Raw genomic sequence first — 23,005 nt, 5'->3', positions numbered from 1 at the left:
AGAGAACTTCCCCGGAGCCCCACAGCTGCTAAGTAGTGCCGCTGGGCTTCCAGGGGCAGTCTGTCCTCTGCGACATGTAAACTGTGTGTGGGTGACCCACTCTGGGCTCGAGGTCGCACACAGCAGCGTGCGTTTGGGGGTTTAAAGGTACCTGACTGGTGGAGCAGTAGGTTGGCACTAACCATGATGGCAGAGACCTCGTGGCTACGCATGAGTAAAACATGTAAAATTTATCTCACAGACTCCCCGTGTGCAGTTGGCCAAGGTGCTTCATCACCTGTTATGAAGGGACCGTGACCCCTGCACTGCCCTCCCCATGGGTCTCCAGCCCCTCTGGGGTGTCAGTCACTCAGCACGTGGACAGGTGTGTAACCACACTGCTAACAAAAGCCAGGTGAGCCAAAACAGCATACAATTAGCAAAGACTAAAAAAAGCCCACACACCATGTCAAAAATGTCAAAAATATAAATAAATGAAAGCTGGCACCCACTGGGTGAGCCTGTGACTGGCTACCACCTTCCTGGGAACCGCTCAGCGATGTATTTCAAAGTATATGCCTTTGGGCCCAATGACTTTTATCCCAGAAATTTCTCATAAGGACAAGTGCCCAAGATACGTGTCCAGGACAACGCAGTACAGTCCATACAGATAGCAACCCACCCCCAGAGGGAAGGAGACAGCCCAGAGGTCGATCGCAGGAGCCTTAGGTAACAGAATGCATTTCAGTCACAGAGTGAAATATCACGCAGCCTTTAAAGAGAACAAGGTAAATTTCTGTGTTTCCATGAAAGGATATCATCACGTGGAAAAGGCCAAATACAAATGCTACAGGTATATGTATTGTACGCATGAATTACATCACATATGTTTTCCACATATATACATGGGAATGTATATTTATGAAGCACAAAATCTTATAAGATTTACACTGAACTGCTCACAATTACTATTCTTGTGGGTTGGAGGTGGGAGGGGGAAGTGGATTTCGCTTGCTGTTTTTTTACATTTTTACAGCAATCCTGAATTAACAGAAAATATATTTCGATTTAGGAGCGAGGTTGGAGGGACTTCCTGTAGAGTCATCTTGCTAACGCTGGGGCATTGCCCGATTTTAAGATTCGGCCCACCCAGGGCTGAACCCACACAGAGTTCAGCCAGCTCTGTGTCCCATTCACTTTTGGGACGTTCCCTTTGATGGCAACACTGACCCTGGTCACCTCTGCTCAGACTGTTCTGGTCAGCACTCAACGCCCCTCAGCACAGTGGGTCGGTCCCAGGCCCTCCTCCGGGGCCAGCATGTGCACACCTTGGGGACTGGGAGCACCTCCTCCGTCCTCATGTCCCCACGCCCATCGCGGACGGGCACAGCGGCAGTGAGCATTTCCCTCATGGAGCAAGCATTCCAAGAGCATCCACGGCACACTGGGTGCTGTGACAGGAGTGCACAAAATAGACATGGCCTGCTGTCCAGGAGCTTATGGGGTCACGTCAATAAACGACCCACGAATGAGTGGCCACTGAGATGAATGACCTCAGAGGGCAGGAAGGACTGACCTAGTGACCTTGCGACCCGATGTACAGGAAGACAGCTGGGGCAGACAAACCAGCCCTGTCTCAGGGAAGTGGTTTTCACCCTTTTTTTTTTTTTTTTGGCAATGGAACCTGTTTTCAGTAAACAAAACAGAGAACAATGATACTATTGTAAACTCATGCGTAAGTTCTATTGGAAGCATGGATGGATCCTGAAATCTATATAATTTTGATGGGCTCCCCAAAATATTTGGGATATAACACACTTGAAGTGTGTGATGACTTTACCAGGTTTTCAATACTCAAGAACATAATAAAGATGGGATTCAAACACAAGATTTACAGAACTCTGGACTTTGAAAAATTACTGTTCTGGAAGACAGAGTGTTAGTTCTGTGTGTTTTGTTTTGTTTGAAGTAACAAAGAAAATGCAACAAAACTCATTTTCTCCTTCATCCAGTAAGTATTGAGTACATTCAATGGGTCAGGCACTCTTAGAGTGAATTCAATATCAATGACCTTGAACCAAGAAATTAAGGGAGAGTAGGGGGAGGTCAGGGGAACAGCCATGATAGATAGGTGGGTAGGTTGGTGGAAGGAAGGAAGGAAGGAAAGAAGAAAAAAGAAAAGAATACATGGCTTTGGCTTATTAAAATCAATTCTCAGGAAGATCACATGTCCTGAGTAACTTTTGCCCAGGATGGGACAGAGCGCCCCACGCATAGGAGCTCAGAGAATATGAATGAAATGAAACGAGTTCTCTGAGCTTCCTGCCTCTTCCCTGAGCCTGGAAGTCATCCCTGTCTCAGGGCGTCCTGTGGGCTCAGGTGTCTGGGATCAGGATCTCATATTCCCTGAATCTACTCTCCACGTTCAGGCCACAGTCAGTCTTCAGGTCCTGGGTGCAATAAGTGGGGTAGCAGGGGCTTCCCTGCCACAGGTGGGAGCATTTTGGAGGCTATTGGGCAGGATCTATCAAGATTCTAATTGTTCCTTTTAAGCCTGCAATTGCTCTTCTAGGAATGAGTTTTACCCACACACATCCCCAGAGACGTTCCTTGAAGTATTGCTTAGAATCGTTAAATGTCAGAACCAATCTAAAAGTTCATTAGCCAGCGACTGATCAAAATTAACCAAAGAACAGCCACAGAGTTGGGTTCTTGGAGGCCATTAAAATGAATGAGTTAGGTCTTTATATCACTGACGTGTAATAGAAAGATGCCAGTATAAATACTTTGAATATAAATACTCAAGAACATAATAAAGGTTGGATTCAAACACAAGATTTACAGAACTCGGGAGTTTGGAAAACTACTGTTCTGGAAGTCGGAGTGTTATTTCTGTGTGTTTTGTTTTGTTTGAAGCAACCAAACTCATTGCGTTGCCCACAGTCTTCATTAAGGGGTTGAAGGAAACCCAGGTACACATTGTAGCATGATCTTATTTGTGTAGGACCACACATATATAGCTTCATATACATCAAAAAATTCTCCCCAGGTGCATGCCAAAACTTTAACAGCAGGAAGTTCTGGGAGGAGGCTCACACATTCTTCTGTTTGAATTCCTATAACAATCCAATGGTAATGTGCTATAACATAATGATACACGGGGAGAAATGACTTTTTAAAAACTCTGGTCTGGCTGTCAGAGCCACCTGAGCAGGACGGAGGAGTGACCCGGTTGTCAGGCCCAGTGATCACATAGCCACACTAATCCGGCCGAGGTTTCACAGCTTCAGGTCCTGGATCCTGAGCCCCAAATAAGCCTTGTGGTCCCTAACACCCTCTACATCCAGAAGAAGGGAAAACAGCACATACTGTGAATCACTCCCATCTCTAAGAATCCAAAAGCCAGTGACCCTGTAGGCCAGCGGCAGGAGCCCAGAGCTGGGCTGAGTCCCAGAAAGAGTCAGGGTTTGGGGCTCCCCCGGGCCAAGGTTTAACACACACCCACACCACGGGGGCCCTTTACTTGACCTCTCAGAGCTGCCGTTTGCTCCTCTGTAGGATGGGAGGGGAATTTTTGCTTCAGAGAGATGATGTGAGAACTGAGATGACATACACGGCCAGTACATAGTAGGTCTTCTACATGGTCCCCTCCTTCCTCAGCCTTGGCCCTGAGGCACCCATGACCCAAACCTCCCCCACCTCCTCCCGAGATTCCCGTACCTGCAGCCCAGGTCAGCCCAGCGCTGGGCACAGCGTCCCGGCCACCTGGCGATGCGGGCCCGTGGGATCCGGGGACACGGTGAGGCCAGGGACACGGGGGCCAGCCTCTCCATCTGGGTGGTGGGGAGAAGGGCAGGCTCCGCCATGAGCTCACAGGTGAGTTTCGGCGCTGATACTGCTGCTGCTGCTGCTGCTGCTGCCGTGGCTGCTGCCGCCGTGGGGCTGACTCAGTCAGCAATTCGGCAGTTCAAGCAGGAGGAAGCCTGCACACCCAGTTCCCAGACACCCCCTCACCAGGACAGATGTCCAACCTCCTCCCAGGCGGGGCTGGCTCGGCCAGGGCCACCTACAGGCAGACACACACACCCCTGAGCCCTGCCCACCTGCCTACACTGTGAAGGTAAAGTGAAAAGGGCACCTTTGAAAAACAGTCATGAAAATATAATTCGTCTTGCCATTATTATTACTTAGAGCCATTCGACTGTAAATTAAACAGTATTAAGAAAGTACCTGGCTAATGGGGACGGAGAAAAGCATCCGTGGCCCAGGGTCTTTGCCCGTCTCGGCCACGCCCTCTGTGCCTGTGAGCAGGCCTTTCACCTTCCCTGAGCCCTGGTCTCTTCTGGGAAATGCCAGGAAAGAGAAAAGCAAGCCAACAGGAGTGTGCCGAGGGTGTGAACAGGCAGGGTGTGGCTGGGGGGGGGGGAGGAAGGACACTAAGGGAGCAGGAAGCGGAAGTGGCCGGATGTGGGGTCTGGTAGTGTCTCCCTGGGAACTGACTTTCAGCCTGGGGTGTACAGTGGCCGGGAGAGGAAGGGGCATTCGTCCCGGCTGCCCTGGCTTGTGCTCCACTCTCCCCTTACTCTCTGGCCGGGACAGAAAGCTGTGGTTCCCCGACCCACCAGGTTGCTCCAGCCCACCCTGTCCTCATCTCAGGCTCTGGGAGTCAGTGACCCTCCCAGGCAGTGCATTTGCCCTCACACAGAGAAGAGTGGCCCCAGGGTGCTCCTAGAGGAGGGGCCCAAGTCCATGGGTCACTGTGGTCTGCTCCGGCCTAGAGGAAGCAAGAAATGGAAACTTATAACTGAAAATTGCCCCACAGTGCTCAGGGGTAGGCCCTGAGATAGACCCTTGGCATGAAAATATGGGAGGAGCCCCCAGAACAAAGGCCCTCGGGAGCCCCGAGTCTCACGCAGCCATCACTGGCTCTCACGTGCAGACCAGGGCTGCGGAGGTGACTGACTGCTCACGTCTCCCGGGCCTGGTCCCGAGACTCCGGAACTGCACCGCCCGCAGGCCAAGCACCTGGGGGCCCCGGTGCAATGGCCCTCCCTCCCTCCTTGTGCGTGAGTCAAAGTAGCAGTAGATGTGGGTCAAAAAGTGCTTTGGGAGGCACGAGGAGCTTTGCGTGGAAAACATGGTAGGTGTTTAGTGAAGGTTGAATGGATGGATGGATGGATGGATGATTGACAGGTGGAGGAGGAAGTGCCTGTGTACACGAATGTGTGAGCATGAGTAACTGAGTCAGCGAGTGAGTGGAGGAATGAAGGAAGGAAGGCATCGGTGAGCCATGAGTAAATGAATGAATGATAAATAGATGCTTGAGTAAATTAGTAAGTTAGTGCTTGAGTAAGTGAATTTCTAGTGCAGAACAGAAAACTTACCACTTCCCTTATGTGCAGGGAACCCTTGGGAAGAAAGCAAGAGGAAGCGAGAGTAGCCTGAATCTTGAAGGAACTGCACTTTCAAGCTTCTTTCAGGAAGCACCCGTCTCGGCTTCCTGGAGAGCCTTGTGTGCTGAGAGTGAAGTGAAGTGTGTCCATGCTCTGGGCAACATTCCTGGCCAGGTCCCAGCCTTGGAGTATCGGCCGGGCCGGTTAGGTCACAGCGAGTGACTCAGACCTGGCGGCCCTGCACCCTGGCAGGCTGCCGGTGCCTCGCCAGGCGACCTGCGACCCAGCCCACCCACTCACTCCCGTCAAGAGCATTCCAAGCCCCAGACCCAGGAAGCTCCTCAGGGTCACGTGCTGTGGGCTCAGCGTTTCCTCCCTGCCTTTCTGCCCCTCCCCTCTCTTCTGAGCCGCCCCCGCTCCCCACTGTGGCGATGCCCTACCCCGTGTGATGTAGTGGTCACCCACAGGCCTGGGGTTCACCCTCAGCTCTGCCACTGAGGAAGTGTGACTTCAGTGCCTTAACCTCTCCGCAAACCTCACCTACCTGCGGGGTGGCTGTGAGGATTCGGTGGGATAATACATGCCAAGCACCCAAACCGTGTCTGGCACACAAGGCGCACCAAGCCCAGTAAGTTGCTCAAATATTTCCTTTTAGCAACAGTGTACCGTGAAGCACCAGCAAGCACTGTGCTCAGAGATTTACGTGCGTTATCACACTCGGGCCTCACACAGAAGGTGCTGGGGTAAACCGTGTCTTGCCAGGACCATACCTGGAAGTCCCACCCGAATGTGACGTTTGGAATTAGGGTCTCAACAGTGGTCATCAAGTTAAAACGCAGCTCCCCAGGTGGGCCCTAACCCAGTGACTGGTCCTGATACGAAGGGGACTTGGACACACGCATGTGCCGAGGGACGGTGACGTGACACCCAGAAAAACCCATGAAGATGGAGCCCGAAATGGGAGTGATGTGGCCACAGTCAAGGAAGGGCAGGACCTGGATGAGACAAGGATGGTTTCCTCCCCAACAGGTTCAGAGGGAGCCTGGCCCTGCCTGTGCCTTGATGCTGGACTTCTAGCTTCTTGAATCGGAGACACGAGGTTTCTGTTCCAAGCTGCCCAGTCTGTTTGCGTGTGACAGCCACAGGAAGCAAACGCAGAGATGAGTTCCATTTTGCTCAGGGTGACACCGAGGCTTGACAGGATGGCGGGGGTGGGGGGTGGTGAGGGGCTTGCATTTTGGGTTCCAGGGTGGAAAGTAAGGGCGGGCCTGAGAGATGTGACCTGAAAAGGGCCCCAGAGACCATCAAATGGACACTGTGTCTCTGGCGGCCCCAGCAGTGTCCCCGCCTGCCCCGGTGACTGTCCTCCCAGATCCCTGACTCCCTGGGGCTGGGGAGACATGTGCGCTTACTGTTCTGAATCGACCGTGTTTACTGCAAACATGGACGGCACAGCCGGTCCAGGAAGAGCCCAGGGTATTTTGTGGGTCTTGAGAAACACAGTTCAAGTAAGAGTCAGAAAAACAGGCCACTTCCAGGCTGTGTGACTCTGGGCCAGTTACTTAACCTCTATGCCCCTAAGTTTCCCCATCTGAAAATGGAACTGTGACTCCCCTCACGAGGTCGTTGTGAAGAGCAAAGATAACATGGGAGAAGCACTTAGCACAGGGGCAGGCACTCAGTGTGGCTGCTGAAGGGGTGGGGTGGGGATGATGTCTCTTGGGGAGGCTGTCACTAGAAGGTCACTAAGTGTGTTTACCAGACACACATACACACACACAGACACACACACACACGTCTCCTGGCTAATAGGACGACATGCCAGGAGGGCAGCCCCAATCCACACCCTTGGAGGCCCAGGGTCTCAGCCCGTCCCTCAAGCAGGTGGGCATCTCCTCCGGCCCCCACCACTGCCACCCAGCGCTACTCCTCACCTGCCAGGGCCACCCTCCAGAGGCTGTCTCCCCTGACTTCCGCTGTGGGGGCTCCTGGGACTGCGACCAGGCGCCCTCCTGCAGAGCCTGGCTGTGCCAACGTGTCCCTCAGGGTCTGAGCCCTGTCCACCCCCAGGCTTCACTGCCTCCTCCAGGGTGGCTGGGGGCAAGGGGTGGTGTGGGGGAGGCGACTCATCTCAGTTTTCTAGGTCAGCACCCGAGGCCAAACAATGGCCGACAGCACTGGGGGGCAGGGTGGCTGGAGAAGAAAGTGCCAGACAGAGCCAGGGTGAAACTTCAGTCCCTGGGGAGGTTTGTTACCAACAGTGTTTATTCAACGCCCGGAAAGCTCCCAGGAAAACACAGCGTTGACACATGCTCATGAGCCAGCACAAGGCACGGGCAGAGCCCGGGCGTGTGTGTTGTGTGTGTGTTGGGGGTGCACAGTGGGGCAAAGGCCGGGAGAAATGGGCCCTGTAGGTGCACTCCCGGGGCCGCCTTTTGGTGAGAGAACCCCGCAGTGTCTGCAAACCAGCAATGCACAGGGCTCACCCTTGACACTTTCTCCTTTCACAGTTTGTCCCGGAGACAGTGTGTGCACAGACAGAAGGTCAAGGTGTTTCCTGCAGCCTTGCTGGTAAGAACAGAAACCTCACCCCGCAACTTCCGCCGGGCTCAGGTGCCAAAGGGTGGCGCTCTCCCCCCTGGAGGAACTCGGGCGTTCGCCGGGAGCCAGAGCTGCGAGATGACAGGTTCTGATCCGTGCTTTGGATGGACCATTCTTACCAGCAGGGCCGAGCAGGGAGACCAAAGTCTGGGAGACCAGCGAATAATTCAGGCTCCGTTCTGTCTCCTTCGGACAACTGAAAGGCCTGTGGCGGCTGGTGGGTTGTGTAGTGGGAGAGAAGCAGGGAGTGAAGGTGACCCCTGGTGATTCCCGGGAGGGCTGGTCCCCGTCAACCCCGCTGCCTCTGGGGTGGCCAGTGGGGGTGCAAGGCCCGGCTGGGGTTTCTTCAGAGTGCCCCCCCCCCCCCACAGCTCCTGCAACAGGCCAGTCTGGAAATCAGTGGGCCCAGTGGGTCAGGGTTGGGCTCTGGAGTCACAGGGCTTAGGTTCCAGTGCCGGCTCCATCACTGTGATTCAACAAGTTACTTGACTGCTCTGCGCCTCAGTTTCCCCACCTGTAAAACAGGAATAACCTACCTAATAACCTTCGAAGGTTAAAAAACAATAATACATATAATCACAGAAAAGCACCTGGGACATAGTAAGCGCTCATTGAATGTGAACGACCCTTAAAATAACTAGGCCTGTGGTAGACACTCTGTAGATATTTATAAAGTCCATGGTAGTAAAAACAACTGGAAGGCGGACCGAGGAGTGAGCTCGAAGTGAGAAAATGGAGGTTCGGAGGGAAGTCCCCCGGCCCTTTGCACGGAGGGGAAGGAGGGCCAGGGGTGCCCAAATGGGGAAAGGATGGCTCAGGTCGGAGCCGGGGTCGGGCCCAGGCCCCACAGCTTGTTGAATGAGTGGACGTGGTCAGGCCCAGCATGTTCTCAGGGGTCCCCTGAGCTCTGGACGCCCCCGTGTTCTTTAATACAGATCCATGCACCCGGTGCAGCCCGGCCCTGGGACCCCTCCCACTTCGTCTGGCCAACTCCTCCCCGTGTGCCTGTCCACACCGTCCGCACAGACTCGGGCTGCTCTCTGGGTGTCCGGGGGGTCCTCGGGGGGTCCTCGGGGGGTCCTCCGGGGGGTCCTCCGGGGGCTGTGTGTCCATTGTTGCCTAACAATGGGGCAGGTGGCTCAGGGAAGCCCCTCACTCGCCAAAGTCCTCTTCCCTCCCCGGCGAGTCTCTCCCATCCACTTCGGCCGTTGCCACCCTGCAGCTGACTCCAGGAAAACCAAGCTGGGAACAATGGCAGGCTGGGTCTCGGGACCCAAGAGCATGAGAGTAAGAGAGGGACAGACACACCGTGGGAAGGGCTCTATATAAAGGGGACAGGCCCCCGGGCAGAGTTTGAATGTCTCCCTTTCCTGCCCCACTAACTGTTCACGGACAGGAAGGGCTACAAACTTCGTGGGGCCCATTAAAAATGAACGTGCAGGCCCCTGTTAAAACTTATTTAAAAGTTCAAGACAGCAAGAACCAAGCAGAGCATTCAGGCCGGGACTGGACGTGGGGTGGGAGGAGAAGGCAGGCATGAGGCTGACTCCCAGGGCTGTGGCTCGGGCAGCTAGACTCACCGATGGCCGTGCTGTTCGTGCAGGTGGAAAGAGGTTGGCAGAGCACATGTTGTGTTTTGCTAGGCTGGGGTTAGCAAAGGGAATAAAAAATATCCTGGTCTGGCCACAAAGGGCTATCAGGCCCCGAAAAGAGATTGGAGCAGGACAGACACACGTGGGGGTCACTGGCGCAGGGATGGCACTGAGCCCCCTTGAAGTGGCCGAGGCCCCCAGGTGCACAGTGGCTGCAGGGCCCGTTATGCTGGGCACACCCCTTACTGCGCTGCCCCCTGGGCCCTCCTTTGTAAAACAGAGATAAGAATAACGTCCTCTTTGCAGGCTTTCAAAAATGAGCTCATGGAAGGGAAATGCTCAGCACCGGCCCTGGTATCTGTGAAGCTCCCAGTGAGTATCAGCTGTTAATGTTATTATCGTATTATTTCATTCTTTCCACAAATATCTACTGAGCTCCCACTGTGGCAAAAGAGAAAGGGTAGGGGCGGTGCATGAAGCTGGGGAGAGATGCCAATAATAAAGTGTGTGGTCAGGGGCCCTGCTGAAAAAGAGAAGTTGAGAAAAACCTCAGAGGTGAGGGAGCCCACCCAGTGGGCGTTTAGAGCACAGGTGGCAAACCCAAGGCCCGCGGGCCGAGTCCGGCCTGGCACCTTGTTTCTACCTGGCGGCAGCACTGAGCTCCTTGCCCCTAGTTAAGGAGTAGTTACGTTTATACAGTCCTAGAATTACATTTGACCCTTTGAAGGCAACCACGAGGCTGATGTGGCCCCTGGTGAAAATGAGTTTGACACTCCTGGTCTAGACAGAAGGGTCCCAGGAAGAGGGAATGGCCAGGCCAGGGAGCAGTCCCCAGAGAGAGTTGTGGGAGGTGAGGCCAAGAAGTAAGGACAGGGGGACCTTTGTAAGGAAGTTGCTCATGACAGAGGTGGCTAGTCCTGCGACAGGGCAAGGACAGGACTCCGACGCCATGAGGCGGAATGCTCCCTGGCATGGCCAAGATGGTGAGCTTGCCAATGGTGGAGGGAGACAGCTCCCCCATGGCAGCGTCCAAGGCTGTGGGCAGGCTCTGAGGCTCCCCTTGCCCCCAGCCCCACCTCCCTGAAAGGGCCTCACCTGGCAGAGCAGGCTCACTGGCCAGGCCCCTCTTCCTCTTGGCTATGGAGTGTCTCGTGCCAGCGAGACTTGGCTGGGCCTTTGCTCCAGGGATCCCAATCAAACCATAAATCTGGGTCATTTTCCTCGGAATCTGTGGAGAGATAGACAAGGCCTCTTGGATGGTCACATCCTGTCTCCTACCCCTTATCCAAAAGGAGCCCCCTGCCCGGCCTGGCCATGCCTGCAGCCTTGCCTGAGGGCGGGGCCAAGGACAAGTGGCTGCATTTGGGACAGCCCTGAGTGCTCAGGAAGACTTCAGGCCTTGAAAAGTCATCAGGGACCAAAAAGGGTGGTTCCCTAACTGAGAAAATGGCCACGTTCACCCACCAAACCAGGAAGGACCCTAGAGGTGAGCAAACGACCTGCCTGTACTGGGCACGGTCCAGGAGCAGGCACGGAGGAGACACAAGCCCAGCCTTCCGTTCGTCCAGCAGTCCATTCATGAACGAGGGTCTGAGTGTGTGTGCACAATGCTTTCCACTGCCCCACTGTTTCGTGGTAACACACACACAACAATAAAACCCCCTAGAAACCACACGCGTGCACGCCCATCAGCGAGGGTTCTGGTGGACTGAGGTGGACACTCACACCGCACGGAGACCGGGCCACCCATCCAATGGAGGGTCAGGTAAAATGACCACGTGGCTCTGTACCGGACCTTTCCACTTGCAGATGTCTGTGACGTGTTACAAGCAAGCTGCCCAGAAATGTATATGGAAGAATCTCTTTTTTAAAATACGGAAACAAAGAACACTCCATTTTTTTTGGAAGCGGTACAGGTGTCATTAATTAGGTGCATAAGCTCGCTAACACAGGTCACCTTGGGAACCAGGGTGAGAAAGGGGAGGGGACAGGGGAGGTTTCTTCTTACTACAAACACTTTTATGTTGCTGGCTGCAAGAAGTAAAGGAGGCTGGAGAAAGCCCTCAGATTGCAGACCAAGAGCCAAAGATAGGAAAGACCAAGCCTCAGTGACCTCATCTGTAACATGGGCACAACAATAGCCTCTTCTGTAATGGGGGTTAACTGGAATAAGACATGTAAAATGGGCATTCGACAAGGCTGACAGTCAGGAGTTAAAAGATTAGTACAATGGCTCAAAGTGACTCTTCTTCACTAGCCCTGGTGATTGTTTTCTGAACACATACTACGGGCTATAGGTCTTACACGTATGCTCTCATTTAATCCTCTTAACTTCCTGGGGCAGTTACCAATGTTACTCATATTCTACAGTGAGGGAGGCTCAGAAACATGATGTCCACTCAGAGCCGGGACGTGCTCGTGCTGGACTCAAATCCGCCTCCCCCTCCACAGTCCCATGCAGGCCCATTGGGTGCCTGTTTGATCTGGGACTTCAAAGGGAGCTTCGGAATTAACAACTCGCTCCGTGGACCAACATGCGGGGCGGTCAGGACCCTGAGCAGGAATAGCCCTGGTGCCCACTTCTGTTTCAGCCCTAACTCCTCTTCTTTGGAGTTTCCTTCTTCTTTCTGCAAATTCCCTTCGAATCACAAAGGAATTGGCCTCCGCAGAGCATTTTGCCCTTGAAGGGCACTTCTGGCTTCGTCCCCTCTCCCTATATCACGGCAGGGGATTAATGCTGTCCTCATGGTCAGCTTCCGCGGGGCTCACCAGGGAGCTTCCCTCTCCACCCACTTTCTCCTCCCTCAACCTGGGAAACCGCCTCCTCTTTGGCCACGAGGCAGCTGCTCACCCTCTGCCCCCTGGGCCCGGAAACTGCCCTGTGGACCCAGGCCAGGCAGGCGGGCACGGGAGCGGGAATCAGACTCAGGGCTACTCTTGTCGGCTTTTCACTGGATTCCAGGGCAAACTGACTCCAATAAAAAGGGTGTGGCAAGCTCCAGTCCCCCAAACCCTGGCAGGCCCAGACCCTGGATCTGGGCCAGTTCCCAGCACAAAGACAGAACAGATGCAATAACACTGAGTTCCAAGAAGACCGGGACACCAAAGTGGAGACACTCAATCACTTCAGGGACGGCTTCTGTTCATCGAAAAATTAACAAAAGCACTTCTCTCTTAGTGCCACGTGAGATGTCAGTGGGTCAACAGCTTCCTGGGAGAAAGTGTGTGTGGGGTAGGGCAGGGCAGGCCTCCCAGGAGAATGAATGGCCAGAAGAGATTAGAGCCTCTGACCTTAGGGAAGGTGTCCCCTCCCCTTCCAGACAAGCCATCCAAAGCCGCTGCTGTGCGTCCTCCTACCTGGACAAAACCAATACTGACTAGGTTATCTCTCAGGCTGCAAGCACCTACTGCGTGCCACGTGTGTACCCATACTGTGTGCTCTGTCCTTCATGTGTATCTCTCTAAAAGGGCAGGGGCCATTATCATCTCCATTTTGTAGATGAGAAAACTAAGGCTCGGGGGCACTTGTCCAGAGTCGCACAGCTGGTAGGTGCCAGGGCCAGGATTCGACACCAATCGGCAGTCTCAAGTATTCTACAGTGTGTGACCCTGGGCAGGTTTCTTCTCCTCCCCAAGCCTCAGTTTCCTCAACGGCACAGTGAGGATTACTTCACAGGGTTATCCTGAGGGTGCCACACATCAAGTGCCAAGCACAAGTCCTAATACCAACATAGCATTTGAAAAAGCTTCACTTTTATTATGAACTATTAGAGGGCAAGGCTGCAATCTGGGCCCACATCTCCTGGACTCCACACAGGAGGAGCACACACAGGGCACACAGTAGGTGCTTGCAGGCTGAGAGACAGACAGCTTTTATAGCCACTACACAGACAAGTGCTCGGACATGCACCCGCCACCGACCTGACACCCAAGATGTGCTCCTTAGGGGGGGCTGTGGTCCATCCTGGGAAGGAGATCACATTTTTAAATGCTTTCTAAAAGCTCTCCCCAGGCTCTGGCTGGTGTGGCTCAGTGGACTGAGCATTGATTGGCCTGTGAACCAAAAGGTCAGCAGTTGGATTCCCGATCAGGGCGTGTTTCTGGGTTGTGTGTCAGGTCCTGGGTTGGGGGCACATGAGAAGCAAATGGTTGATGTAGCTCTCTCTCTCACGGATGTTTCTCTCCCTCTTTTTCCCTCCCCCTCTCGCGAAAATTGTATATAAATAAAATCTTTTAAAAATAAAAGTTATTTATATAATAAACATTTATTATACAAATAATAATAAATAAAGCTCTCACCAGGAACTCCCAATAATGACACCATGGCCAGCCCCCACATTTGAGGTCTTGGGGTAGGTTAAGGGGCGAACTGCTCACCCTGTTTCAACACCCTATCCCTGCCTGCCCAGCTTGCCAAAGTTTATGGGGCTGCGGAGCAGGAGGTGGGAGGTCCAGCTGACCCCAGGAAGAGGCCCAGGGGACAGGACACCTGACGAGCAAGCAGAGTGTCATTCCTGCCAAATGGCCACGGCTGCACCCCTGCCCACTGGCCCCCAGTTTCCCAATGGCCAGCTCCACCGCAGCATGCTGAGCTCAGGGCGCATGTCAGCCCGCCTCAGTGATCCTGCATCGCAGAGCACCCCAGATCCTCCCTGATGTATGCGCGCTCTGGGCAGAAAAGGGTGAGCAGTCACCGGGCACTGATCAGGGCCCAGGGCTGCCACCCAAACTGTGCAGGTTGTTAACTGCACAAAAGCCGGACTGAGGGGCCCGGAGGGACTGAAGCCCAGCCCATCCTCTGCTCACTGAGCCTTGTGCCCTGGCTGCGTTCATAGGAAGGGGCACCTTTTACTGATTCATCTGCCCAGCGGGGCCACTTTCCAGGGCCAGTGCCAGCACCAAAGACCTTATGCACTGGCAGTGGTCCTGGGGGGACAGAGGCATGCACACATATGTGCCTCCCAGTCACACTCGGGGATTCACTCGGTGTCTAGGTTAAGAAATTCCAAACTACCAAGTAAGTCCTTTTGTCTTTCAGGGAGAACCACTAACAGCTCTGAGCCTGCAGTGAAAATACCCAAAGGAAGCCCCTTTCTCTGCACAGGTTTCAGGACCCTTTGCCCAGCTCCAGGATTAGGGCCCGGACTGGATGGCTCACCTTGGCTAAGTAAGAAGCGAAACCAGACGATCAACAAGAACAGCAGCAAGGCCACGGGCAGGCCTAGCCAGAGCACCAGGAAAGAAAACGTGAAGTCGTTCACCAGCGGCACCAGCGGGTACTTCATGGTGCACGAGTGGCCAAGCCGGGCTAGCCTGAGCTGGGCTGGCAGGGCTGCCCTGGGGATCTGGTGGGCTGGGCCACACTCTGCACTCAAACCAATTGTGACTGAGCTGGTGATGTCGTAACAAGGAAGTCACAGTGTCCTTCAGGAGAAGGGAGGGCTGTTTTGGATGAATGGCCAGGAGCTGGGGCAGTGGGAACAAAGCCCAGGCCCCCAGGCAGGCAGGCCTGGGTTCGAATCACTGCTAAATTGCTGTGGGGTTGATATATGCCACCTCCCTGTCCTCTTGGGGTAGGACTAATTCTCAGTGCCCCCCCCCACCCCCCCACCCCGTACTAAGTTAGAGAAGTGCTGGGATAAGCACTGCCCCCAGGGCGGGCAGGCAACATTTCAGGTCAGATTCTTCCAGGAGCCAGCCAGGTCCCTGGTCCCGAAATTCCGGCCTCGTGTGCCCACACTTAACTTTGTGGGAGTGGCAAGGAGCGTGCAAACCGGATGGAGCACAGCGCCTCTAAAGCAGGCAGCTGTCCGAACTCCAGCCAACAGCTCACGTGTGGCAACTGCAGGACCAGTACGGCCAGCTCTCCTGACTTCTAAGAGAGTCAAAACACTGGGCTTTTTATGTGAAGTCTCCCAATTTAAAAATATTGATCAAACACTGAAATACCACTGGCTAAACAAGTTTGGTTGGCCAGACTGGGTCACTGGGCTCCCATTTAAAAACTTTCTGACACATAGTAGGTCCCCAGTAAATGACTGTCATTTAATCTGGAAGCTTTGGCACCTCTCCTTATTAGGGTTTTCAGTCAGGGGCTTCTAAGGCTTTAACCTTGTCCCTTTACCTCCCAAGTGGGCAGAATACTCCTAAATGCCATTCTTACCTCCCCCCACTCCACCTCGCCTTCCTTCGCTCCCTCCTGCACAAAGGAGTTAGTAAACCACACGCCAGGCCCCACTGCAGGAAAGAGGCTCTGCACCTCCCAGTGGCCAACAGCCCTGCAGCTGGAGTCTGACGGGTGTGGGAGACCAACACGAGGCTCTGCTACTGCTCATGGAGGGGACAGAAGCTCGGCACTCTCCAAGTGGGTCCTTGGACGGCAGGCCTGTCACTGCCAGCAGCTGGGTGGGGTGACATAGCAATTTCCACGCTAGTCCTGTTCTATAGTCAGAATCTCCAGGGTGAAGCTCAGGACCCGACACATTTACGGGCAACCAATTTGATGCGGACTTGATTTTGAGACAATGACACTTCGTGGAGCACGGGTTGGGAAGTTGGGCAGACCCAGTTCCAGGCGGGGGCAGCGGGTGCTCGACTGGGCAGTAGGTCTGGAGGGAGACATGGGGTAGGACTCACTTCTAGGAAGCCACCAGCCTAGAAGAAGGGCAGGTGGGACTAGCCACAACACAGATAAGGGAAGGGAGGGGAGTGCTGGGGCTTGGAGACTGTGTTTAGAGGGAGCCTTAGCCCCGCTGTGGGGCGAGCAGAATCCCCTGAAGAGGAGGTCTGGGCAGATGGTACTGGAATGTGCATCCAAGAAGGGCAGTGCCCTGGGGGTGGGCGGTGCCATTCAAGGCCCGGAGGCCAAGGCCAGAGCTAGTGGTCTGGGTTGGGGGTGATTTCTTGGTACTGGGTCAGAAAGAGTGGAACAACATGGGTGGGAAAGGCTTGAACACACATTTTCTTGTCAGATCCCCAAACCGGACCAGTGTGCAGGGAGAAGCGTCCCTGGCCACCAGGGCCCAGTTGGAGGTCCTGTGGCCAGCAAGCAGGCAGGCAGAGCAGGTGTGGACACACAACTGCAGGGGACGCAGCTCCCAGGTGCCATTCAGGGGGTTGCACACTAGCTTCAGGTGGACCCAGTGCCAGGCTGCATGCAGGAGGTGGCTCTTGGCACAGGCACCCATCGCTGTCCCTTCAAGTGGTAAAACCACCCACCCTGTCATCTACCCAGTGAGATGCCAATGTGACCCCATGGTGCCCTGTGCAGCCCACCCTGCTCTAAAGGGGTGGGAGTATTACCTCCTCTGCACTTCTCCCCCTTCCTGACAGGCCAGCCTGGCAATGCCCGGTTTCCTGTGGACAGACAGCACAGCTGGCGCTTCCGTGTTCCCTTGGCGACCGCTGCCCCTGTTGGCAGTGCTTTACCTATACAAGCTCCTTCCAGCACAGAGGCCGAACAGTTTCAGGAAATCGAGTACACGGTGAAACTGTACAGAGCCAGGGGCAGGCCCGCAGATCTACACGGTGAATGGCAGCCGAGGCAGAGCAGAACGCCCCAGAGAGAGGGAAGCAGGACACCCACGCAGGAGTCAGACCCCGGCCCGGGACTGAAAGCACACATGACATTAAGTACATAAGAATCTCCTTAAAATTTAATTGACTAAATGTATTACAGTCAATATTCCATGGGTTTGTTCCGGACAGAGGGTCGGCATAAATACAAACAAGCCTCTGGGCCTTCTTCCCTAACCAACCGACCAAGAGAAAACACAGGAGGCGAGGGGACACAGGGACGCCTTATTTACATTTCGCCTTTACTTTACAGTTCATTGCCAGAAATATTTACAGAAAATACAATAAGAAAAAGATCATGTCTTGGCAACATACCGAAATTCATACAAATTGTATATATGATCTCAAGCAAATAATGATACTGCTTAGTTTTTAGCCACAACTGCCAAGCCCTTCAGAGGAGAAAGATGTTCTTGGTCACTGCAAGAGACAAGGACTTGGGAAACTTGGTTTGCTTCAACAAATATTTATTGGGCGCCTACTATATGCAAGGCACTGTGGAATCCCAAATTTTACCTTTTCCCTCACCATTAAAAAAGAAAAGCAGCTGGAGAACATGAGTTGATACTCCAAGAAAAACACTATACAGTACATGGCTTCTTTAGTGACCGAGAACCCCGTCTGATTCCATGCCAAGCGGGCGGCTCACCCCTGACCTCTCCGTCTCAGGAAGGAGGCTGTCACGGAAACCCTAGAACATCTAATGCTCCCACCCCTAATGCAACTTATCATTTCACGTAAACACAGAAAGCAATTCTTTTTAGGAAGCTGCAGCCTGAATGGGTTTTCAAATGCTGAACGGCGCACTTCTGCCAGCAAGAGTGTCAAACGACCTCTACGACACTTTTCACCTACTGCCACACAGGACGCCGGCGCACAAGCAAGGCTGACTTCCACTCTGGGCACAGTCCCACCTACCAGTAGAAACAAATGCCCTTGAAGACTCTGCCTCTCTAAATAGCGGTCTGCAGAACCTGGCAAATATTCCCTCAGTGGATGCAGAAGGAGCCACTCATGAAGATCTCACGACATCACTGCCACAGACAGAGGTTTCGGTATTCGAGTCTGGAGGACGACGGCCTGCCCTGAAGTAGAGGACCTGGGAATGGAGGGCTGCGTGGGATGCGTTGTGTGTGTGTGTGGTGTCAACCCTCCGTGTAACTGCTTCCATCACAGGGCCAATGGGCAGGAGGTGGGGAGGGGAGTTAGGAGGACGCAATGGACCAAAGGGAGAGCTGGAAGAACAAGGAAAGGGTTACAAAGGCAAAAGCCCTGCCCCTGTCCTCAGTGCTTCCAGCGAGAGGAGGAGAGCCCCCATCCACCAAATGTCAGCCAGAAGCCTGAGGACCTCCCTGCTGCTGTCCCTTGGGTATCTTTCCTTGTCACTGAATGCCATGCTCATCCACCTCCCAGCGTGCTTGTCACATGCAGCAACTAAACTGTTTAAGCCGCAGATCCGAGCGGTCCCAGCTTCCCCGCAAAGGTTATGAACACATGCTAGCAAACTTATCAAGTGGACTTCTAAAAATTAGTACTAGAAACTAATATGCATTTTTTCTATGCAAAGCGACTCTTAACAAAGGCAGTTGGGTGAACTTAGTGACCATGAACTCAAACCCATAATACGAGTGAAAGGTACAAGGGCTCTCACCACACTTCGTTTTTAGGTAGCTGTTACGCTGAGCAGAAGGAACCACACCTGATGAGGTCTGTGCGCCCTGTACTGTCCCCGCCTTACGTACGGGGCTTCGCACCTTCAGGGGCTGCACAGCCCTGCATCCATCCCTCGTTCCCTGGGAGACCGCCAAGTCTTTCACTTCACAAATTCCATTCGACACGGTTGCCCACTTACCAAAGCCATTCAAATTACAGACTTGCCAGAAATTAGAGCAAACTGAAGGATCAGGAAGCCTAGCCCCCAACATGCACACCATAGGACATTTTGCTGACAGTAAAGCTACAAAGTAAAAGTTTTATCTGAACAATCACACAGAGGAAGTACACCGACATCAGCTATTTTCGACCTTCGCAATGTTGTAAGCTGCACACCAATTTATAGCCTTCTCTGCTCACAACCACTAGAACAAGGGCCCATTTTTCCCTTGAACCATCGACCTGGCACTTCCATGGAAGTTGCTAAACCTCACCTTATACCTGCTTAGCTACTACAACAATTTTAGAGTAGATCTTCCTAAACTTTATCATACATACCCCTCCCCCATGCTACCATCTGGAAACATCAAACTTATTGCCCATTTTACAGAGAAAATCAATTACTAAATAAGATTATATCCCGAATGGAAAATGGAGTCATGGGAGGTGGAGGTTATCTTTACCTGAGCTTAAAACAAACATGAAGAAAAAATTACAACAAACTTAAAACCAAGAGCCACTATGCCCACATTTCTTGCTCAAAGATGACAAAATATATACTTCTGGAACAAAAATATCTGAACGAAATTAGGCCCTACACACTACCCCCACCCTCTAATAAAACTAACATCAAACCAAACAGACCACTATGTAGCTCTGACCCATAGAATCTACTGACATCAGAGTTCAAGTGTGAAATCACCCTGTATACAACTGTGATCATTCCTCTTTGGACTTCAAATGTCACTTGTTTTCTTAACATAAAATGAGCTTAATGATGAAGAAAGCATAAAAGAACAAGAGAAATGAGCATTGTCTACTCTAGCACTGTAACAGTCACCTTTGTAAGGATGTTCTGGGTCTGGCCACCTCAAAACATTTAACCCTGGCAGAAAAGTAGCAGCGAGGTAACAGAAGCATTTCCAAAACCCAGGCTGGAATCTGTTGTGTCTTCAGCTGGCAAAGTCCAGCAAACAGGACAACAACAGCCATTTCTAACAGCAGCCACTCAAGGAGGTGGTCACTAATGTCAATCGTGATGGAATCCAGTAGTGTCTGGGAGGGATCTGAATTAGTAGAGAGGACAGGCTATTTCCAGAACCCCAAATTAGAATCCTTCATGAACTACTGCAGTCTCCTGCTTGGTCCTGAAATAAGAGACAACGGATAAAACCAAATAATTTTCAACCCTTGTTGTGAATTTACATTTACTATTTATCAAGAAATTATCCAACGTGTTTATCAAAATCTCTGATGTTTAACCTGTCGTTACATCACCAAGCAAGACAACACCGGGGAGAGTGGGGCATCACTGCTGCCTCACAGCCTGTAACTCCACGAACTCCAGCAGCGCCTCATTCGGGGAAGGGCCACGCCGCCACGTCGGATCTGCTCCTGGGCTGCCCGGGAGCGGAGGCCTTCAGACAGGTCTGTGCAGTGACGAGAGCAACTTTTTGAAAAGTGGAAAAAATATGAAACATTTTAATGTCACACTTCATAGCTGAGCAAAAACCATGTCCTGTCAGCTGGACACTGGATGACAAACGGACCTATGAGTGAGCAGAAAGTTGACATTTCTTTCCTCCTCCTCCTCCTCCTCCACGCTGTCACCGCGAGTCTTTAAAGGTCCTGATGATTCTCAGACAGATTTTAATTTTGAACATAACCTCCTAAAAAGTGAGGTATAAAACTAGCTTCAACTTCTATTTTCCAAATTTGATACTACCAACACACGTGTTTAACTGAGATGCATAAAAGCCTTTCTCCTCAAAAGGCTCAGATTTAACTAAAATTGTCACTTTTAAAAGAAAGTTTATGGCTAAAAGGTGTATCATCATTACCAGCAGGAATATGATTGTGTCTGGGAGCCCATTTCTCTAGGAAGCCAAAGTCTTCTATCAAATGGGTTTAAATGTGTTTCTTCTATTCTGGTGATTAAACAGTAAGCTCTTGGGGAGTGATTTGTTTTTATTTTTACGGTGATCACCTATTAAATTGTTTTGTTTTGATATTACAGCCCCAAACTGGAGTTCGAGAGTCCGAGACAGTTCAAGAGTCTAAGAACTACAGTTCTTGAGTCCGACCTCCTGGAAAAGTGAAGTGTAAAACTCCGGCTCCAACTGCTTGTTCCGGTACTTGTTGACAATGTCGGTGATTTTCTGTTTCCGGCGGACATGTGGTGGGCTGTAGGAGTCACTCTCCAGCCTCTTTCTTCTACAAATATTTATTACAGTCTGCCTCACCAGAAAACCTTGAAAACAGAGGGTTGTAAAACAACGTGAATAACCAGTCAGCTAGGTGAACTCTCAGTACTGCAGCGAACTATTTTCTATAAACTTAAACTCTATCTTCCCATTTGCAAAACTCTCCCTGTCCCCAGAGAGCTAGACAGAGCTCCACCCAGGTAAAAGGGTCAGAAGAAACAATGGCAAGGAAAGACAGAATCGGAATCTGCCTGACAACCCGTCCCTGCCCTGGAGTACAGTCAGTTATCTTCCTTCTCTAATACTGGAAATTAGTGAATGATAGTTCCACTCACACTTACTAGGTTAAGCACAGTTCCAAACAGAACAAAATATGCTTCCTTTTGCACAAGACTGCAGCATTTTTTACAGGTAGGCCCTAGTACGTAGTATCAGCATTTCCTTATTTCTACTTCTTTTTTGGCTCATAAAAATGTTAAAGAAAGCAAGAAACCATAACCCTTCGGCCACATGTGAGGGCCTTACCAAGCGCTCGTCTGCTGACAATCATCCCGTCCACCAGAGGGATGACCATGTTAAATTTCCCAGTGGCTCCTTGAATTTTTATCCGGAACAATCCAGTGTTTAAAGGGTGAATGAAGATGACAGGAACTTCTTTTTCAAGAGTGGTAGATCTTGAGAAAAGAAAACTCTTTTAACTCAGATAGTCAAGTGCTAAAGTCCCTCATACATAAGAACACTGAGTGGCCTGTTGCCAGGACGTGTGTGAAAAGAGTCAAGGGGTCAGTCTGCCGAGTCTCCTTCCAGGGAGCCCTTGACCAACACCTGACCCTAAACAGCTATCACTGCAGTCAGGCCTTTTAAGCTGGCAAAAAGGGCACTAAAAATGTGCTTAGAAATCCAACAGGGACAAGAGGGGAAAGAAAAGGCCAGAGGAACCTTTTGTGGGGAGCTACGAACCCAGCAACCAGCTCTGAGACTTTCACTTAACGCCTCCTTCTTGTCGGGAACAGGCAGTGGCGCCAGGCTGAGTGCAGGAAATTCCATTACGGTCAATGCACACATCTCAGAGCAAAAGTGGGACCCACTATGGGGACCCTCGATAGAATTTTTTTCAGGGATTGGGACAGAAGTCGGGAGGGCCTCCTCAACAGTGGTGATAAATGGCCGCACCTTGGCACAGCCAAGGCCACAGGTCAGCAATCGTCCCTGTGGAAGACTGAGTTACATATCCGGTGCCAGGGATGTGCCAATGCATGTAGAGGTACCTGTGTGACTCTGTGATGTTATTACACGTCAGGGTTGGTTTTGTGCTTGTTTATTTTTGCAACACAGTGAGCGTTCCTCCTACCTAAGTAAAGTGATTTCGGCCAAAACAACGAGTCAACTTTTCAAGACATTAAATAAAAATCAATCCTATACTAATTCTGTCCAAGACAAATTCTAAACTTCACTAATCTACAAATTAAATACAAATTGTCTAATCATATTAATATATTTAATCTAAAGAAAGTGAAACAACAAAAAAGTATCAGAAACTTAAATGTTCTCTTTTGAACTAGAAAGAGTTTTGAACTAGTCTCTTCAATGAGTAAGTGTCACGTAGAAAAAAATAGTAAGATCAGGACTGTTCCGAATTAAAAGAGACCAAAGGAATTAATGACAGATGCAAGGTCCTGGATAGACTGTGGTCTGAACAAACTAGCTATAAAGGACGTTTTAGGAAAAACAGAGCAATCTGAATATGAACTTGATGAAATCAAGAAACTGTTACTAACTTCATTATCAT

The 23,005-nt window shown here is 51.7% G+C and overlaps 3 protein-coding genes across 8 annotated transcripts in view; all 3 read right to left on the bottom strand.

Moving 5' to 3' along the window:
- Window positions 1-4,065, bottom strand: part of ARHGAP40 (Rho GTPase activating protein 40) — a 32,523-nt gene extending 28,458 nt beyond the window's left edge. The window contains exon 1 of the mRNA XM_037164338.2: window positions 3,700-4,065. Within this exon, the coding sequence (XP_037020233.2) occupies window positions 3,700-3,845 (146 nt within the window). The 5' untranslated portion in view covers window positions 3,846-4,065. The remainder of the gene's footprint in view (window positions 1-3,699) is intronic.
- Window positions 4,066-7,619: 3,554 nt separating this feature from the next.
- On the bottom strand, window positions 7,620-14,921 carry ADIG (adipogenin). 3 transcript variants are annotated; one of them, XM_037164711.2, is made up of 3 exons: window positions 14,724-14,918; window positions 10,661-10,793; window positions 7,620-8,487 (listed from the first exon to the last, which is right to left on the bottom strand). In XM_037164711.2, exons 1-2 carry the CDS (start codon window positions 14,848-14,850, stop codon window positions 10,675-10,677), a joined length of 246 nt encoding a protein of 81 aa, XP_037020606.2. In that variant the 5' UTR covers window positions 14,851-14,918; the 3' UTR covers window positions 7,620-8,487; window positions 10,661-10,674. The 3 variants fall into 3 exon arrangements, with proteins under 3 accessions (XP_037020606.2, XP_037020607.2, XP_053526979.1); XM_037164712.2 differs by having other exon boundaries at window positions 7,620-8,505; window positions 14,724-14,917; XM_053671004.1 differs by lacking the exon at window positions 7,620-8,487 and adding an exon at window positions 8,512-9,215 and having other exon boundaries at window positions 10,679-10,793; window positions 14,724-14,921.
- Window positions 14,922-17,198: 2,277 nt separating this feature from the next.
- Window positions 17,199-23,005, bottom strand: part of RALGAPB (Ral GTPase activating protein non-catalytic subunit beta) — an 84,989-nt gene continuing 79,182 nt past the window's right edge. For all 4 annotated transcript variants that reach the window (XM_037164720.2, XM_037164719.2, XM_037164723.2 and 1 more), the window contains 2 exons: window positions 21,742-21,890; window positions 17,199-21,263 (listed from right to left, as the gene is read on the bottom strand). In XM_037164720.2, the coding sequence (XP_037020615.2) occupies window positions 21,070-21,263; window positions 21,742-21,890 (343 nt within the window). In that variant the 3' untranslated portion in view covers window positions 17,199-21,069. The remainder of the gene's footprint in view (window positions 21,264-21,741; window positions 21,891-23,005) is intronic.

This window comes from Artibeus jamaicensis, unplaced genomic scaffold (genome assembly GCF_021234435.1).
Source record: "Artibeus jamaicensis isolate MK-2021 breed Jamaican fruit bat unplaced genomic scaffold, CSHL_Jam_final contig_685, whole genome shotgun sequence".
NCBI lineage: Eukaryota > Metazoa > Chordata > Mammalia > Chiroptera > Phyllostomidae > Artibeus > Artibeus jamaicensis.
Note: the sequence above shows the minus strand (reverse complement) of the source record. Positions and strands in the feature narration are given on the sequence as shown.

What these genes read in the sequence shown, in the direction of transcription:
- ADIG (XM_053671004.1), bottom strand. Translation starts at nt 14,850, where the DNA reads ATGAAGTACCCGCTGGTGCCGCTGGTGAACGACTTCACGTTTTCTTTC. An exon ending in TCGCTTCTTACTTAGCCAAG is followed by an intron (nt 10,794 to 14,723) that starts GTGAGCCATCCA and finishes ATCTCTCCACAG; the next exon opens with ATTCCGAGGAAAATGACCCA. An exon ending in GAGGAAGAGGGGCCTGGCCA is followed by an intron (nt 9,216 to 10,678) that starts GTGAGCCTGCTC and finishes CATTGTTCCCAG; the next exon opens with CTTGGTTTTCCTGGAGTCAG.